At 40.2% G+C, this 18,450-nt stretch overlaps 1 protein-coding gene across 3 annotated transcripts; it reads left to right on the top strand.

Annotated features, from left to right (window-relative positions):
* The first annotated feature begins 12,974 nt into the window (after positions 1 to 12,974).
* On the top strand, positions 12,975 to 17,155 carry LOC104113245 (uncharacterized). Of its 3 annotated transcripts, XM_033660535.2 has the most exons (5): positions 12,975 to 13,172; positions 13,693 to 14,105; positions 14,917 to 15,043; positions 15,146 to 15,428; positions 15,516 to 17,155. In XM_033660535.2, the coding sequence occupies exons 2-5, from the start codon at positions 14,054 to 14,056 to the stop codon at positions 15,576 to 15,578; spliced, it is 525 nt and encodes a 174-aa protein (XP_033516426.2). In that variant the 5' UTR covers positions 12,975 to 13,172; positions 13,693 to 14,053; the 3' UTR covers positions 15,579 to 17,155. The 3 variants fall into 3 exon arrangements, 2 of the variants coding, with proteins under 2 accessions (XP_033516426.2, XP_018632225.2); XR_011415887.1 differs by having other exon boundaries at positions 12,975 to 14,105; positions 15,516 to 17,150; XM_018776709.3 differs by lacking the exon at positions 15,516 to 17,155 and having other exon boundaries at positions 12,975 to 14,105; positions 15,146 to 15,509.
* The last annotated feature ends 1,295 nt before the right edge of the window (positions 17,156 to 18,450 follow it).

The following is an 18,450-nucleotide window of genomic DNA, read 5'->3' as shown; positions in this document are numbered from 1 at the left end:
AATGAACCCTATACAAATAATGACGCCAAAGATTCAAGGCGTGAACAATGGCTGCTAACTCAAGATCATGAACAGGATAGTTCTTCTCATGGGTCTTCAACTGGACCGAGGCATAAATAATCACCCTACCCTCCTTCAAAACACAAACAATGCCTATCCTCGAGGCATCACAACATAAGGTGTAAGAACCTGAAGCTGATGGCAGAACTAACACTTGAGTTGTGGTCAAAGTAGTCTTGAGCTTCTGAAATCTCTCCTCACACTCATCTGACCACCTGAATGGAGCACCCTTTTGGGTCAATTTGGTTAAGGACGATGCAATAGATGAAAATCCCTCCATAAAGCGACGGTAGTAACCCGCCAAACCAAGAAAGCTCCTAATCTCCATGGCTGAGGATGGTCTAGGCCAACTCTGCACTGCCTCTATCTTCTTCGAATCCACCTTAATACCCTCACTGGACACCACGTGCCCCAAGAATGCTACTAAACTGAGCCAAAACTCACATTTGGAGAACTCTGAATAAAGCTTCTCCTCCCTCAATCTTTGTAATACAATCTTCTAATGCTGAGCGTGTTCCTCCTGGCTACGAGAGTACACCAGGATGTCATCAATGAATAAAACAATGAATGAGTCCAAATAGGACTGGAATACACTGTTCATCAAATGCATGAACGTTGCTGGGGCATTGGTCATCCCAAAAGACACCACCAAGAACTCATAATGGCTATATCGGGTCCTGAAAACTGTCTTAAGAATATATGAATCCCGAATCTTCAGCTGGTGATAACCGAACCTCAAATCGATCTTGGAGAACACCCTCGCTCCCTGAAGCTGGTCGAATAAATCATCAATACGAGGCAAAGGATACTTGTTCTTGATTGTGACCTTGTTCAACTACTTGTAATCAATACACATTCTCATGGAACCATCCTTCTTCTTCACAAATAGAACCGGTGCACCCTAGGGTGACACACTAGGCCGAATAAACTCCTTATCAAGGAGTTCCTGAAGTTGTTCTTTCAATTCCTTCAACTCTGCCGGTGCCATACGATATGGTGGAATAGAAATGGGTTGAGTGCCCGACACCAAATCAATACCAAAGTCAATATCCCTGTCAGGCGGCATGCCCGGCAGGTCTGCAGAAAACACATCCTGAAAATCATGCACCACCGGAACAGAATCAATGACAGGAGTCTCTGCACTAACATCCCTCATAAAAGCCAAATAAGATAGGCAACCCTTCTCAACCATGCGTTGATCCTTCAAATATGAAATCACCCTACTTGGTACATAATCTACAGAACCGCTCCACTCAACCCTCGGAATTCCCGGCATAGTCAACGTCACCGTCTTAGCATGATAGTCTAGAACAACATGACACGGAGATAACCAATCCATACCTAATATCACATCAAAGTCGACCATACTGAGCAGCAAAAGGTCCACTTGGGTCTTCAGACCCCTAATAGTCACCACACATGACCGATATATGCGGTCCACAATGGTAGTATCACCTACAGGAGTAGATACATGAACAAAAGAAATTAGAGACTCACTGGGCATATCCAGAAAATGGGCGAAATACGAGGAAACATATGAATACGTGGAACTAGGGTCAAATAATACTGAGGCATCTCTGTGACAAACTGAGACAATATCTATAATCACAGCATCTGAAGCAATAACATCTGGTCTAGCAGGGAGAGCATAGAAACAGGCCTGACCACCCCCTGATCTGCCTCCCCCTCTAGGGTGACCCCTAGCTGACTGACCTCCACCCCGAGCTGACTGGGCCGGTGGTGAGGTAACTAGTGTTGTAGTCGGAGGCTGACTCCTCGATTGAGATAGAACTCCATGACAACGAGGACACTGACTCCACATATGCCCAAGCTCCCCACACTCAAAACAACTCCTTGTTGCTGCCGGCGGAACCTAAAGGGAACCCCTAGCACCGGGATAACTGGTAGAAGAACCTGGCATGGAAGAGCCCTGAACAGGTGAAGCATGGGACAAACTCTGAACTGAAAAGGCACTAAATGATGAGTGGCCCTAATGAGAACTGTGAGAACCATGGCCAGATGATGCACCACAATGAAATGGCTGAGCTGACTGAGGCTGTCTGAAATGACAACCTCTACCTTTCTGGAACTGATCCCCAAAAGGAGAACCGCTGAATCCACCCTGACCACGAGGCCTCTTGGCCTCCCTCTCAACCCTCTCCTGACCGTGAACCATCTCAATCTACCGAGCAATGTAGACAACCTCACCAAAGGTAGCACCCGAAACCCGCTCCCTTGTCATGAGCAACTGTAGCTGATAAGTGAGGCCAACAATAAACCTCATGATCCTTTCTCTGTCCGTGGGAACCAACTAGATAGTATGACGGGCCAACTCAGAGAATCGCATCTCATACTGTGTCACAGATACATCACCCTGGCAAAACTGTTCAAACTGTCTGTGCAGCTCCTCTCTATGGGATCGAGGCACGAACTTCTCCAAAAAGACCACAGAGAACTGCTGCCAAGTAAGGGGTGTTGCACCATCAGGCCTACGCCTCTCGTAAGTCTCCCACCATCTGAGTGCAGCCCTAGAGAACTAAAAGGTAGTGAATGAGACCCCACAAGTCTCCAAAATTCCAGCAGTACAGAGTATCCTCTGACACCTGTCCAAAAGGTCCTGAGCATCCTCTCTCTCTCTGTGCCACTGAAAGGTGGTGGCTGAAGTCTCCCAAACCTCACCAACCTATGTTGATCATCCTTAGGCAGAGCAGGAACAACATAATCCTGAGAAATTACAACCGGTTAGGCTGGTAGTGGCTCCAGTGTCTGAAGTCCCTGAACAACCTGCGCCTGAGCAAGGCTAGTACACGCTGTCAGAATTTGAGATAGGGCCTCCTGAAGGCCTGGAATCACAATAGGCATAGGTGGTGCTTGAGCTGGAGCATCAACAACTGGAACCTGGTCCTGATCTGGGACAACTGGTGGGTCTGCAGGTACTACCCCAGTTGTTGTACGGGCTGCACCTTTGCCCCTACCATGGCCTCTACCGCGGCCTCGGCCTCTCGTGGCCCTGGATGGTGGTACTAGTGGATGGCCCTCCTGACCAGTAGCACGAGTCCTCACCATCTGTGAGAGAATGAAACAACAGATGTTTAGTTACTAGAATTAACAGATTCGCACGATAAGCATTCAAGAATTTGGAGTTTCCTAAAGGTTCTGCAACCTCTCGAAGATAAGTACAGATGACTCCGTACCGATCTGCAAGACTCTACTAAACCCGCTCATGACTCATGAGGCCTATGTAACCTAAGCTATGATACCAATCTGTCACGACCCAAACTAACCCCTGTCGTGATGGCGCCTATCGTGGAACTAGGCAAGCCGACTCATTTCCAAAACAAACTGATGTTTTCATTTCAAAGATAATTTCAATGTTATTTAACATAAAAACCTTCATAAAGGAGTTCAAATCAAAATAAAAGTGCGGAAGGAAAAGCCCGACATCGGGGTGTCACTAGTCATGAGCATCAACTACAATCTGTCTAACAATATCAAGGCAAACTTGGCCTAAAGAATAGCTAAATACAACTAGATGAAGATAAGAAGGAGAAGAGCAGGGGCTGCGATCGCCAACAACTACCTTGCTATCTCCAAGAAAATCTACAACCAGAACAATCAATAACCGCTACCGTGTCTAGCTACACCTGAATCTGTACATAATTTTCAGGGAGTAACGTGAGTACGCCAACTCAGTAAGTAACAAAAATAAATAAAGACTGAGCAGTAGTTACAAGCAATAAAGCATATAACATTCATATCGGGAAATCTCAGTAAAATACCACATGCTTTTAAAATTAGGATTTGAATCAAAATATCTCGTTTGACCCAGTTCCAGTAAAAATCATTTAAAGGTATTTTCCAACAGTTTTCAGACAGAGGAAAAATGCAAAGGTGAGCAAAATGATGAAATCATAAATAGCCCCTCAGGCAAAACATCACTTATATGTAGCCCCTCGGGCAAAACTCACAGTCACTCGTGACACTCGGGCATACCTCACAATCACTCTTGCCACTCGGGCATACCTCACAATCACTAATGCCTCCCAGTCACTCAGCACTCGGCATTCGGCACTCCGTAGGTACTTGTGCTCACTGGGGGTGTGTACAGACTCCGGAGGGGCTCCTTCAGCCTAAGCGCTATAATCTGCACGGACAACTCACGTGCTGCACGGACAACTCACGTGCTATAATAATAAAGTATGTTGCAGACGATCATCCCCGATCCACACTCATCCTTACAAATCAGGCCCTCAGCCACACTCAGTCATAAATCTCTCAAGCCACTCGGGCATTTCAGTAAAATAGGGCATTCGGCCCAAAACATTTATATGCATCAAAATAGAGTCATAAAACTGAGTTACGCGGTAAACAAGTATAAACATGACTGAGTATGGATTTTCAATCAAAAATAATGAGATGCGACCTCCAACTCGCACCTGCGCATCTTTCTTAGCCCAGCGTTTCCCGCACCTGCGCACTCCCCACGCGCACCAGCGGCCTCGCACCTGCGAGGCTTTCTTCCACAGGTGCGAAAATAGCAGTAGCAGCAGCTTCAGCTGCATTTTTCCAACTTCGACAAATCCGTTAACCACCCGGAATCATCCTGAGGCCCTTGGGACCTCAACAAAAAAGGCCAACAAGTCATATATCAACATACCAACTTAGTCGAACCTTTGAATCACTCAAAACAACATCAAATCATCAAATTACTGCCTAAGAACTTCTAAATTTCCAAATTCGGCAACGATGCCGAAACCAACCAAACCACGTCTGAATGACCTCAAATTTTGTACACACATCACAAATGACACTTCGAACCTAATCCAACTTCCGGAATTCCATTCCGACCCCGATATCAAATTTTCCACTACCGACCAAAATCACCAAATTTCCAATTTTGCCAATTCAAGCCTAATTCTACCACGGACCTCCAAATCACATTCTGGACGCATTCCTAAGTCCAAAATCACCTAACAGAGCTAACAGAACCATCAGAATTCAAATCCGAGATCGTTTACACACATATCAACATTCGATTGACTTTTCCTACTTAAGTTTCTACTTAAGAGACTAAGTGTCTCAATTCACTCTGAAACCACTCCGGTCTTGAACCAACTAGCAAGATATAACATAATATAGCTGAATAACACAAAAAAAAGTAGAAATGGGGAAAATAAGGCTATAACTCTCGAAACGACCGGTCGGGTCGTTACATACTTACTCATATATGTCATCCTATTTTGCTTCCTTTTTGGTTATGCCCCATGATTATTTGAGTGCTCGTGTGTATGTGTCCACACCGGTGGGAGATGATATTGTTGTAGATCATATTTATTGTTCGTGTGTGGTCACCATTGAGAGTCTTGAGACTCGTGTAGATCTTCTACTTCTCGACATGGTTGATTTTGATGTCATACTGGGTATGGATTGGCTGTCACCTTATCATGCTATATTATATTGTCACGCCAATACGGTGGCCTTAGCCTTGCAGGGGTTACCTCGATTAGAGTGGAGAGGGAATCTTGGCCATTCTGCCAGTAAGGTTATCTCTTATGTGAAGGCTCGACATATGGTCGAGAAGGGGTGTCTAGTTTATTTGGCTTATGTCTGCGATTCTAGTGCGGAGGTTCCTTCCATGGATTCAGTGCCGGTTGTTCGTGAGTTTCCAGAGGTGTTTCCTGCAGACCTGCCGGGGATGCCACCCGACAGGGATATTGATTTATGCATAGATTTGGCTCCGGGAACTCAGCTTATTTCCATTACGCCATACCGCATGGCCCCACAAGAGTTGAAAGAATTGAAGGAGCAGTTACAAGATTTGCTTGATAAGGGCTTCATTAGACCCGGTGTCTCGCCATGGGGTGCACCCGTGTTATTTGTGAAGAAGAAAGATGGATCGATGAGGATGTGTATAGATTATCGGCAGTTGAACAACGTCACCATCAAGAACAAATATCCATTGCCGAGGATTGATGATTTATTTGATTAGCTTCAGGGTGCCAAGGTGTTTTCAAAGATTGATTTGAGATCTGGCTACCATCAGTTGAGAATTAGGGCATCCGATGTTCCTAAGACAGCTTTGCAGTCTCGGTATGGGCATTATGAGTTTCTAGTGATGTCATTTGGGCTGAAAAATGCCCAACAACATTTATGGATTTGATGAATCGGGTGTTCAAACCCTACTTGGATTCCTTTGTGGTTGTGTTTATTGATGATATCTTGATCTACTCCCACAGTCGAGAGGAGCATGAGCAGCACCTTGGGATCATTCTTCAGACATTGAAAGACAGCCAGTTATATGCTAAGTTCTCAAAATGCGAGTTTTGGTTGAGTTCAGTTGCTTTCTTGGGTCACATTGTATCAGCAAAGGGTATTCAGGTAGATCCTAAGAAGATTAAGGTAGTCCAAAACTAGCCTAGACCCATATCAGCTACAGAGATCCGTAGTTTCTTGGGTTTGGAAGGCTATTACCGTCGATTTATGGAAGGGTTTTATCCATAGCAGCCCCGTTGACCAGATTGACCCAGAAGGGTGCCACGTTCAGGTGGTCAGACGAGTGTGAATGAACTTTCAGAAGCTCAAGACTGCTTTGACCACAACATCGGTATTGGTATTACCCACAGGTTCAGGATCTTATACAGTATATTGTGATGCATCTCGTATTGGTTTGGGTGCGGTATTGATGTAGGGTGGTAAGGTTATTGCATATGCTTCACGGCAACTGAAGGTTCACGAGAAGAATTACCTTGTTCATGATCTAGAGTTGGCAACCATTGTTCACGCGCTGAAGATTTGGAGGCACTGTCTTTATGGCATGCCATGTGAGGTATTCACTTATCAGAGGAGCTTGTAGTATTTATTCAAGCAGAAGGAACTCAATTTGAGGTAGATGAGGTAGCTGGAGCTATTGAATAACTATGATATCACCATATTTGTATCATCCCGGGAAGGCCAATGTGGTGGCCGATGCTTTGAGCAGAAAGTCATTCAATATGGGTAGCCTTACATATATTCCAATTGGTGAGAGACCACTTGCATTGGACGTTCAGGCCCTGGCCAACCAGTTCGTAAGGTTAGATATTTCTGAGCCCAGCCATGTCCTAGCTTGTACAGTTACTCGGTCTTCTTTGTTTGATCGTATCAGATATCGGCAGGATGATGATCCTTATTTACTTGTCCTTAGAGACACAATGCGACACGGTGGTGCCAAGCTAGTTACTGTTGGAGATGACGGAGTTTTGAGGATGCAGGGTCGTATTTGTGTGCCTAATGTGGATGGACTTCGTGAGTTGATCCTTGAGGAGTCCCACAGTTCCCGGTATTCTATTCATCCAGGTGCCGCCAAGATGTATCAGGACTTGAGGCAGCATTATTCGTGGAGGCGAATGAAGAAGGACATAGTTGCCTATGTAGATCGGTGCCTAAATTGCCATTAGGTAAAGTGTGAGCATCAGAGACCTGGTGGTTTACTTCAGAGGTTTAGATATCCCTGAGTGGAAGTGAGAGCGTATCACTATGGATTTTATTGTTAGACTCCCACAAACTCAGAGGAAGTTCGATGCAGTTTGTGTTATTGTGGACAGACTGACAAAGTCAGCACATTTCATTCCTGGGCAGTTACCTATTCCTCGGAGCGGTTGACAGAGATTTACATTTGTGAGATTGTCCGTCTTCACGGTATGCCCGTGTCTATCATTTCTGATCGAGGTACGCAATTTACCTCGCACTTTTGGAGGGTAGTTCAGTGTGAGTTGGGTACGCGGGTTGAGTTGAGCACAACATTTCATCCTCAGACGGACGGGCAAACTTCGGAGGATCGTGGGATAAGTTCTTGCCCCTTGCAGATTTTCCCTACAACAACAGCTATCAGTCGAGCATTCATATGGCTCCCTATGAGGCATTATATGGTAGGCGGTGTCGGTCGCCAGTAGGGTGGTTCGAGCCGGGAGAGGCTCGGTTGTTGGGCACAGACTTAGTATAGGATGCCTTGGATAAGGTCAAGATTATTCAGGATCGACTCCGTATAGCTCAGTCCAGGCAGAAGAGTTATGTTGACCGTAGAGTTTGTGATGTTGCATTCATGGTCGGAGAGAGAGTGTTACTTCGGGTATCACCCATGAAGGGTGTAATGAGGTTCAGAAAGAAGGGCAAGTTGAGCCCTAGGTATATCAGACCTTTTGAGATTCTGGAGAGAGTGAGAGAGGTGACTTATAGGCTTGCGTTGCCACCTAGTTTAGCAGTTGTTCATTCGGTATTCCATATGTCCATGCTTTGAAAGTATCACGACGATCCGTCCCATGTGTTCGATTTTAGCTCTGTCCAGTTGGACAAGGATTTGACTTACGAGGAGGAGCCGGTGGCAATTCTAGCCCGACAAGTTCACCAGTTGAGATCAAAGAGTTACCCTTCAGTTCGAGTGCAGTGGAGAGGTCAGCCTATTGAGGCAGCTACTTGGGAGTCCGAGTCCGATATGCGGGGTAGATATCCCCACTTTTTCACCAGCCTAAATACTTTTCTATGTCCGTTTCGAGGACGAACGATTGTTTTAGAGGTGGAGAATGTGATGACCCAAAAGATCATCTTATGTTTTAGAACTCGAATCTGCGCTCTTAAGCCTTAAAAATCTCATTTTTTACCCTCCTCGATTTGCGTGCACAATCCGAACATATTTCCGGAAAGATTTTATGTTGAAAATTGATGAAAATAAGAATTTATGCCTTGAAAGTTAATTTTAGTTGACTATGGTCAACATTATTGGTAAACAGGCCTGGATCCGTGCTTTGACGGTCCCGGTGGGTTCGTATAGAATTATGGGACCTGGGCGTATGCCCGAAATCGAATTCAGAGGTCCCTAGCTCAAGTTATGAATTTTTGATGAAAATTAAAGTCTAAAAGTTAATTATTTTTAAGAATTGATTGATGTTTGGCATTGTTAGTGCCGGTTTCGTATTCTGGTTCCAGAGCCCGGTACAGGTTCATTATGATATTTAAGACTTGTTTGTCAAATTTGGTGAGAAACGGAGTTGATTTGACGTGATTCGGACGTCCAGTTGAGAAGATATGAACTTTAAAGTGTTCTTGAGAATTTCATTTGATTTAGTGCTAAATTTAGAGTTCTAGGTGTTATTTTGGCAATTTGATCGCGCGAGCAAGTTCGTATGATATTTTTAGAATTGTGTGCATGTTTGGTTTGGAGCCCCGAGGGCTCGGGTGAGTTTCGAATAGGCCACAGGATGTTTTAGACTTTGAAAATCTAGTATTTTGCTGTAGCACGTGTTCTAGCATGTCCTTCTTCGCGTTTGCGAAGGTACTCTCGCGAACGCGAAGAGTAAACTAGGCAGCTGAAGTTTTCTTCTTCGCGAACGCGAAGGCTTTGTCATGAACGCGAAGCGATGGGGGCGTTACCCTTCGCGAACGTGACTAGCTACTCACGAACACGTAGTGTTAGGCACCGGGGAGGGGGAGTCAGCATTTTCTTCATCGCGAAATCGAACACTGTCTCGCGAACGCGAAGACCAGAGAAGGGTAGCCTACGCGAACGCGAGCACTGTCTCGCGAACGCGAAGGCTTGGCAGCCTATACTCTTCGCGAACGCGATAGTGTTCTCGCGAACGCGATGAACACTGTCGCCCAGCACGTAACAGAATCCAAACACGGGATTTAGTCAAAAATTCATTTTTTTTTTCTCAAAAACCAAACGGTGTGAGGCGATTTTCCAAGAGTCATTTTTTCCCCAAAGTGTTGGTAAGTGATTCTAAACCATTTTCTTTCAATTACCCATTACATTTTTTGAATTTTCAACCTAAAATCTAGAGTTTTTATGGTAGAATTAGGGGTTAGGGTACAAACTAGGAATTTCGAAAATTTGGGGAATTAGACCTCAATTTGAAGTCGGATTCCAAAAACAATTATTTATTCGGGCTCGGGGGTGAATGGATAAATAAATTTTGGTCCGAACCTCAAGTTTTGACCAAGCGAGCCCGGGGTCGATTTTTTGACTTTTTGAGGAAAATTTGGGAAATTTAAATTATGCAATATAATTGATTCCTTTAGCAGTATTTAATATTATAGAGTCATTTTTGAATAGATACGAGTGATTTAGAGGTGAATTCTAGAGGAAAAGCTATGATTGAAAATTAAGTGGCCTTCGGAGCGAGGTAAGTGTTGTGTCTAACCCTGACTTGAGGGAATTAGGAACCTTAGATTACTTGTTAAGTGAAATTCATGTGAGTTGCGCATATGTGAGGTGACGAGTTCTTATGCGCTACCAATTTACCTGTTTTCCATATTTCTCTATTTTTCTTATATTGTCTCATTCCTATGCCTAATTGCTGCATGTTATACTAGTGTTGTTCAATTTATCGTTCTTATCATATTTTTGGATCTTCTAGTGATAATTGAGTTTTTATTTCAAAGTTGAGATTGATATTATGAAACCAAATGTAGAAGTAAGTTTTGTATTGTTATTCTATCTCCCTGCTGTTATTTATGCATTGCATTATGGTAAGGGAGAGTGTTAATGCACGAAAGGTGATGCCATGCCATATTATGAGTGTTAATGCACGAAGGGTGATGCGTGCCATATTGTGAGTGTTAATGCACGAAGGGTGATGTCGTGCCATGATATGAGTGTTAATGCACGAAGGGTGATGCCGTACCGTTTCTATTAATTTTATGGTGAGATTGAGAGTAAAAGCACGAAGGGCGATACCGTGCATTTTTTCTTATTGTATTCACTATTCCTGTTGATTCATGGTATATTGACTGCTCCGGTGATCATTCTGTTGTAGTTCTTTATCTTGTATTCCCCTCAGTATGTTCCCCTTCCGATATTTCCTGTTTAGTTCTTTATTTCTGTTATTTGTATATACACTGTTAAATTATACAGGTTGAATTGTAGGTGCCTTGCCTTAGCCTCGTCACTACTTCGATGAGGTTAGGCTCGACACTTACCAGTACATGGGGTCGGTTGTACTGATACTGCACTCTGCACTTTCTGTGCGAATTTTGATACCGTCTCGGGTTGATCGAGATTTTGCTATTAGTCCGCTGTCCGGAGACTCAAGGTAGATCTGTCGGCGTTCACAGACCTTGAAGTCCCCGTCTATCTTTTCTGTTCTACTGTTTCTTTCATTCAGAAAGTTGTATTTCTTTCAAACTATTACTTGTAGCAAATTCTAGAATGCTCGTGAATTGTGACTCTAGATCCGGGTGGTAGTAATTAATATAGTTTTATGATATTCCGTACTTATTATATTTCATCTTAGTTAATTATTGTTAATTACTGAATGGGAAAAATGAATTGGTTTAATGATTCTCTAACGTTGGCTTGCCTAGCAAGTGAAATGTTAGGCGCCATCACGGTCCCGTCGGTGGGAAGTTTCGGGTCGTGACAGATCACTACAAGAAAAGTGTCATTTACATGGGGATTTTACATGGAATTTTTTTCTGCAGGTAATACATGCGGATTTTCATGGAAAAATCTAAAATTCCTAAATATAAGAATATTGTACTTGCGAAAACGGGATTCCCAAGCAATTCCACAGGTATACTTAGCGCCATCTAGCGCGAAAATAACACTTGGGGAATTAGTTGAGAATTCAATTCGCATGTACCATATTCGCAGGTAACTCCGCTGGAACGAGAACGAAAAAAATAATAATAATGTTTCCTATGATAATCCGCATGATCTGCAAGTTTTGCTAGGGATAATCACTTGGGGTTTTACATGGGGATATTATTTACTTGGGGAATTACTTGGGGATGTTCTTGCTGCAGATTTTGTTGGGGGATCTATTCTTGGGGATTTACCTAGAGATATATGTACCTGTGGAATTAACTGGGGATATAGTTACTGTAATTTTAGTTGAGGATTTATTCTTGGAGATTTACTTGGGGATATTAGTACCTGCAGAATTACATGGGAATAAAGTTGTTGCGATTTTAGCTCGGGACTTATTCTTGGGGATTTACATGGGGATATTTATACCTGCGGTATTATTTGAGAAATTTCATGTGTTATTGAGCCACGTGAAATACATTGTAGAAGTATATTATCAACAAATAATTGACTTTTATGGTATCTTTCTTTCCATTACAAATGATACACTTCGCCTACTCCATATCCACTAACACTCCTGTCCACAGCGTTTTATTAAAAAAAAAAAAATTATTTTTTAATGATTATTAAGGAGTAGAGAGACTCACTGTTATAGTCATTATCGTCGAGTAGACTGACTATAAATGTGATATATTGGTTTATATAAGCAATATATAAGTAAACTAACTATAACATTGATAGATTGGTTTGTTGGTTTATAAACCAATATAAAGGTGATATAAGCAATATATTCCTTATATAAACTAATATATCACCTTTATACTTAGTTTGCTCGACGATAATACTTATAGTAATCTTACTATCATTGATGGTGATGATGTTTTGCCACATATTGCTTTTGGCCTCGATGATAGTAAGATTACTATAAGTATTGTTTTATTAATTATAGTTTTATCTTATTAAAATAATTATATTAGTGAGAATTTTTTTATTTATTTATTTCGAACACAATTCTAAGTACAACGATAAGTATCACTAAGACATCCAATCAATTACTCTTTGATATTAAAAATGAATAACTTTAGATCAAAGAATAAAAAAATCAATTTGCACTTGCGGACAATATATAATGACATCAAATTGGGTAGGATAGTCAAAAATTAAAGGATTTTTTAAGTCATGTGAATTTTACTTTTTGATTTTTTTAAAAAGTGAAAATTATATATATTTTCCATGACTTATTATTTATATTTTTTTAACAATGAGATAGTTTTATTTATATATTCAAGAATTTTCACTTAAAATAAATAAATATAGATTTATAAAGATAAGAATTATACATAAAATTAAATAAATACAATTGAAAAGAAATAAAACGCACAATTGAATTGTTTCCCTCTTAAGTTTTTTTGCCAAATACAAAACGCGGGATGTTTTCCCTCTCTAAGATGGCTCTCAATTTCTGAAACCCTTCACATTGCAATACCAAATTCTAGGGCTCAAGGGTTTCTCCAAAATACAATTATTCTCCATCCAAGGCTTTCCTCTCACGGTCGGTAATCCTCGGCAAAGGCCTGAAGAAGGCAACCCACATACATTCTTGCTTCTTCATCTAGATAGTTTTTTATCTCCTTTGTCCATGGCTTTAGGCGTTTAACTTTGGTCTTGTCATGTTATGGTCTTAATATTCATTATAGTTGTATTTGTCAATTTTTGAGGCCATTGTGAGAGTTTCTTTGAAGAGATATGTGGAATGGCTAAAATAACTTCATCAACTAATTCTTAAATGGCTAAAGTTATTTCTTTTCCGGGGACAAATATTTGTTTGAGTAAACTGATTGGAATCTAAGAATTCCCTCTGGTATTCTAAACTTCAAGATGGTATTTACAGTAAATGATATCTTATTTTTCTTACGGTCTTGAAGTAATCTAATGTTTGCATATTTGGCTCTCTTAAATAATTAGTTATGTTGGTCTACTGTTATGTATCATGTTTTTCTTCTTAAGTTATGAACCTAGTTATCTGTCAGCTTACTAAAGATTGTATCAACATTATTTGTTTCTTCCCCCAGATGTCAGGTAATACAGGATCTAAACAAGCTGGGCAAACTAATGGTAAAGGAGAAAAATTTCGTAAAAGGAAGACACACACAATAGAGCCTCAAGCAGCTCAAATGCCTTGCGTAATCCCATCACAATCCCTCCTATCTCAAACTAGTTTACTTCATGTACATGAGACTTTCTTGCCTCAACCTACTCCTGAAGTCAATCTGCCTCAACCAAGTATTAGAGCCAATCGACCCCAACCTCATAACACTGTGTCTCAGCCTCAATCTAATCAGTCGCAACCTATAAATACAGTCACTCAACCGCATATGTCTTCACCAACCAATGTGACTCCAGCCACCTCGTGTGGTGCGGTAGGCGGTGGCAATGATAATGGCAATGATGATGGTCGAATGTGGATTGTACCTGAAGAAGATGGGTAAGTATATTATTTAGTACACATGCTTTGGTTCTTTGATGCTCTAATATGGTATAATATGTTATTAATACTGACTTCTGTTTTGTATGATTGCTTGTAGACAATAGTGAAAGTGCAACTTAGTTCAAATTGTAATCTTTGCATGTGATTTCTTTGACTATATTATTGTTCTTTGTTCTGAGTAGTGCAAATTTTGTAGTTCTTGCTGAGGTAACTGATATCAGTTGCAGCCCATGACAGATTGCTAAAATTGTTCTGAGGAAATTGAATACTTAGTTGTTAGCAACAGTAATGGACAGTGATCAACTAAGTTCGTAGGCTATTTTCATGAATCTCCTGAAAAAGAAATGAGTTCTCTTGTTCATGGTTTAGCTTAAAGGTGAGTCCATTATGTCTATCCCACTCTATGTTGCTTCTTTTGCTATGTATAAATAGCAAGCTGCCCCAAGTTGCCACTTCAATAATCAAGACAGAAGGGATTAATTTCACAAATTTTCTGTTTAACTGTTCCTTCCACTTTATTTGGCATGCTGAAGTGTGTTGGTTTGGGGAGATCATCTCCCCCCTCTGAAATGCCAATATAAGTAGAGACCAACACCTTTTAGAAATCTTAGTCCTCAGTTTTCTAGCTTGAAGTGGTAGTAAACTCGTCAAGTGCACGAGCCTTGTAATAGTCTAAATTTAACTATTTACAGACAATGGTTTTGACAGATTTTATGTGATTAATTGATGGGAATTGATTGAATGGAAGGATGAGTGAAACTACCTAGTTAATTTATAAATGATTGATAACTACTGCATTTTTATGTAGGTTTGATCCTCATAAGCCAGTTATTGAAGGCATTGCTAGTTGCATTCGTAATAAATTTGAGCTGGCTAAACCTTCTTGGAAGAAATTCCCACAATCTACCCGGGATATGTGGTTCGATGAATTCAAGGTAAGGATGTTTATAATATGATTCATGTTCAAATGTTGGGGTGTAAGTTTATAGGACTGATTCAAATTTTATTTTGATGTGTTGTGTTATAAAATACTATAGAAGAAATTTAGATGGCTCCCTCACTATAATGATGTTATATGACGCAATTTTGAGAAAAATGGCATCTTCAAGAATGACCCAACTTTTCCAAGATGTTAGAAAGGACTTGTGTGTGAAGCCAAATTGGATGGGTGATGCCGTATTCAAGGAGATGAATGAGCATTGGGAGTCTCCTCAATTTAAGTTAAAGTCGGAACAAAACAAAAAGAATCGCGATGCAAATGCAGGTGCCTCGGGTCATACAGGTGGTTGTATACCTCATCGCGTGATTTGGAAGAGATTGGTAATATGTAGTTCCTTTTTAATTTTTTCTTTCTAGTAAATAGATCATATAAATGCTGATAGCATACATATCTTCCTTTAATTACAGAAGGAAGCTAGTGAAAAAGATTTCAGAATTTTATTTTCGCACTCATCGAAAAGAGAAAGATAAAAGTTGGGTAAATGAGAAAGTTGAAGCTGCTTATGTAAGTCTTCCTTCTACAACATATATGTATTGAAATTATTTAACTGTCGTTACTCTATTAAGTTGATAAATAAATTGGTTGTTTCAAAAAGAGCAGAGAATTTAATAGTCCAACAAACTTACACAAGCTTGCTCTATGTAATTATGCCTTATCAGGGCCTAGGCAGATCTTTAGATTATACCATTATGAAAAACATAAAAGAAAGAAAAGGAGAGAAGAAAAAGGAAGTGGCCAAGTAGCCATTATTTTATTGTAGTGATAATAAACAAGAGTAATATTAATCTTTCTAAATTGGACCTACTAGCTTTATCAAAGTAAAGCTTCTGATTGAACCATAAACCAGCATCACCCTTGCAAAGTCACGATCAATTAACCCCTCTAAAATATTGCATAGTGACAATTGCTTGTTGCTTGTTGCTTAGGAGCCCGAGGGGTGTGAGGACTGTGAACCCATGCACTTTTCCCGTCCCCATTGCTTCAAAGTAATTACTATTAGAAAATTCAACACATAAATCCCTTAATCATCTTTTGTCGCAAGATCATAACATATCTTGTTGCATTCTATCTGGAGTAGTATAGTTGAAATGAAATTGTCTTGCCAGAATTACGTGTCCCATCTACACAAGCAATCAGACATTACACAAGCAATTGACAACCTCCGTGTTCATATGAACAGTGGATGCAAAATCACTAATATTTGTTTCAATGCTTTTGTGCAGAATAATTTTGAAAAAAAAGAAGAAGAATTATTAGCTTCCCAAAGTGCATATGTTGATGGAGAAACTAATTTAGCTAGCGAGCAATCTCAATTAAGTGAAATGGATATTTGGGTGCTATCAATTGGTGGAAAGAGTTGCTAGAAAAATGGAAGAGTTGCAGGCCTGGGCTCTTTGGGTCGATCTGTAAAAGTACCTAAGCAAACAACATATGATGTGTCGGAAGAAGTTGATGATCGGATTAGAGCCCAAGTTCATGCGTTAAATGCTGAGTTATATAATCAGTTGGAAGAAACACAACGCCAAAATAAAGAGATGAGGCGCCAAAATAAAAAGATGAGACACCAAAACAAAAAAATGAGGAAGGAGTTAGGTGACACAAATGAGAAATTAGCAGCATTGATAAAGCATGTGGGTTACCCGACATCATCTTCGAATGCACAATCATCATCTTCGGAAGACAATCAAGATTCACAGAATGATAATGATGATAACAACAACTTGGTAGATCAGTATGATTTGGATTGAGATACTTGGTTGTACTATTTCAGATGAGTATGATCAGGATTGAGATACTTGGTAGTATTATTTAAGATTCATAGTTTAGACTTTTAATTTTTTGGCCAAATACATAAACAACCCCTTAAAGTTGGCACCAAAATTTATTTAGACACCTCAACTCACCCTTGCACCTATTAGACACTTCAACACTCACTCAAGTGTACCTATTAAACACTTGAGTCACAATTTTTGTCAAAAAGGAGCGCGTGTTTTTACTCTCTGCTGATGTGAAAAGGGACCAATTAATAGGTGACACGTGTAAAATACAAAAGAATAAAACAAAACTTAAAAGGAAAAGCAAAAGACTTTAAGCCAAAAAAAGAAAAACTTCCTTTCTATTATCCCCCTTCCTTTATGTCCGGCGTCGTTCATTTTCTTCTCCATTGTTTCTCTTTTTTTTTTTGTTGTTTTTCTGTTGTTTCTTCTTCTTCATCATCTAAACTCTAAAGAAAGACGAATATATTCAGGTTAGCAAGAGATATGAGCCATTTGGCTAGTGTTCTTGTTTTGCTTTTCAAGATCCACACTACCCAATCATGCACCGGTATGTTTGTATTCCTCATTTTCAAACCAAATTATGCTAGAATTCATATTATACGACCAAGTTCTTGTTTTGCAACACCTAAACAAATGACAACTATAATAGTGCCTCAACAAATGAAGAAAACCCGCGATAAAAATCGATACCGATGACTCCTTGGATTCCTCCCGTAACAAAGCTTATCATCTCAACTTGCTTTCCAATAAATTTATTGTTCCAAATCAAACACCAAACTCCTTGAAGATAAGGAAATTGAAGAAAATAATGCTTGATTTGAAGTGGGATGTGTTGAATTTTAGAACTTAATTGGGTCAATTGACATTTTTAGAGCTGTTGCACTTAGTTTTGGACTTAATTAGAAATAGTCCAATATTTTCGCTTCTGAGTTCTTGCCATATGAGTTCTTGCCAGATGGAGCAAACATTGATGAAATTTTTGGTGAGGGTGGAGTGAGGACGAAGCAAGGGTAGTTGGTGGTGGCGGAGAGAGTGATGTTATTATCAATTTCAAGATATTATTTTTGATCGTGTGTAATTTTGAGTTGTGTTAATTTTATAATTTTTGTGAAGAAGAATGTTATCAAGAAGATTTAAGAAGAAAATTGGTGAGAAGCTTGAAAATGTGAAGATGACTGATTCATGCGACCAAGGAGAGTGAAGAAGAAAGATAATAAATAAAATTATATTTTAATTATTCATTCATGCGCGGGACCTGAAGTGAAACTCACTCTTTGTGCCACATGTGCATGAAAGGTTCAATAGGTACACTTCAGTGAGTGTTTGAGTGTCTAATAGATATAAGGGTTAGTTGAGGTATTTAAATGGATTTTGCTGGCAACATTAAGGGGTTGTCTGTGTATTTGGCCTAATTTTTTTCATTTAGGAATTATGCATTATTATTTATTAATTTATGGATCATATTTTGGCTATATATTACTTCGGATTTGTGCAGAGTTGTTTGCTTGAAACAAAATACAGTACATGGGGATTTTGTTAGGAATTCTCCTGCGAAATTATCACA

The sequence above is a fragment of the Nicotiana tomentosiformis genome, chromosome 5, assembly GCF_000390325.3.
Source record: "Nicotiana tomentosiformis chromosome 5, ASM39032v3, whole genome shotgun sequence".
Lineage (NCBI taxonomy): Eukaryota > Viridiplantae > Streptophyta > Magnoliopsida > Solanales > Solanaceae > Nicotiana > Nicotiana tomentosiformis.
This window is presented reverse-complemented; position numbering and strand designations above follow the sequence as displayed.

What these genes read in the sequence shown, in the direction of transcription:
- LOC104113245 (XM_018776709.3), top strand. Translation starts at nt 13,630, where the DNA reads ATGAACCTAGTTATCTGTCAGCTTACTAAAGATTGTATCAACATTATT. An exon ending in ATTGTACCTGAAGAAGATGG is followed by an intron (nt 14,106 to 14,916) that starts GTAAGTATATTA and finishes ATTTTTATGTAG; the next exon opens with GTTTGATCCTCATAAGCCAG. An exon ending in TGTGGTTCGATGAATTCAAG is followed by an intron (nt 15,044 to 15,145) that starts GTAAGGATGTTT and finishes AAAATACTATAG; the next exon opens with AAGAAATTTAGATGGCTCCC.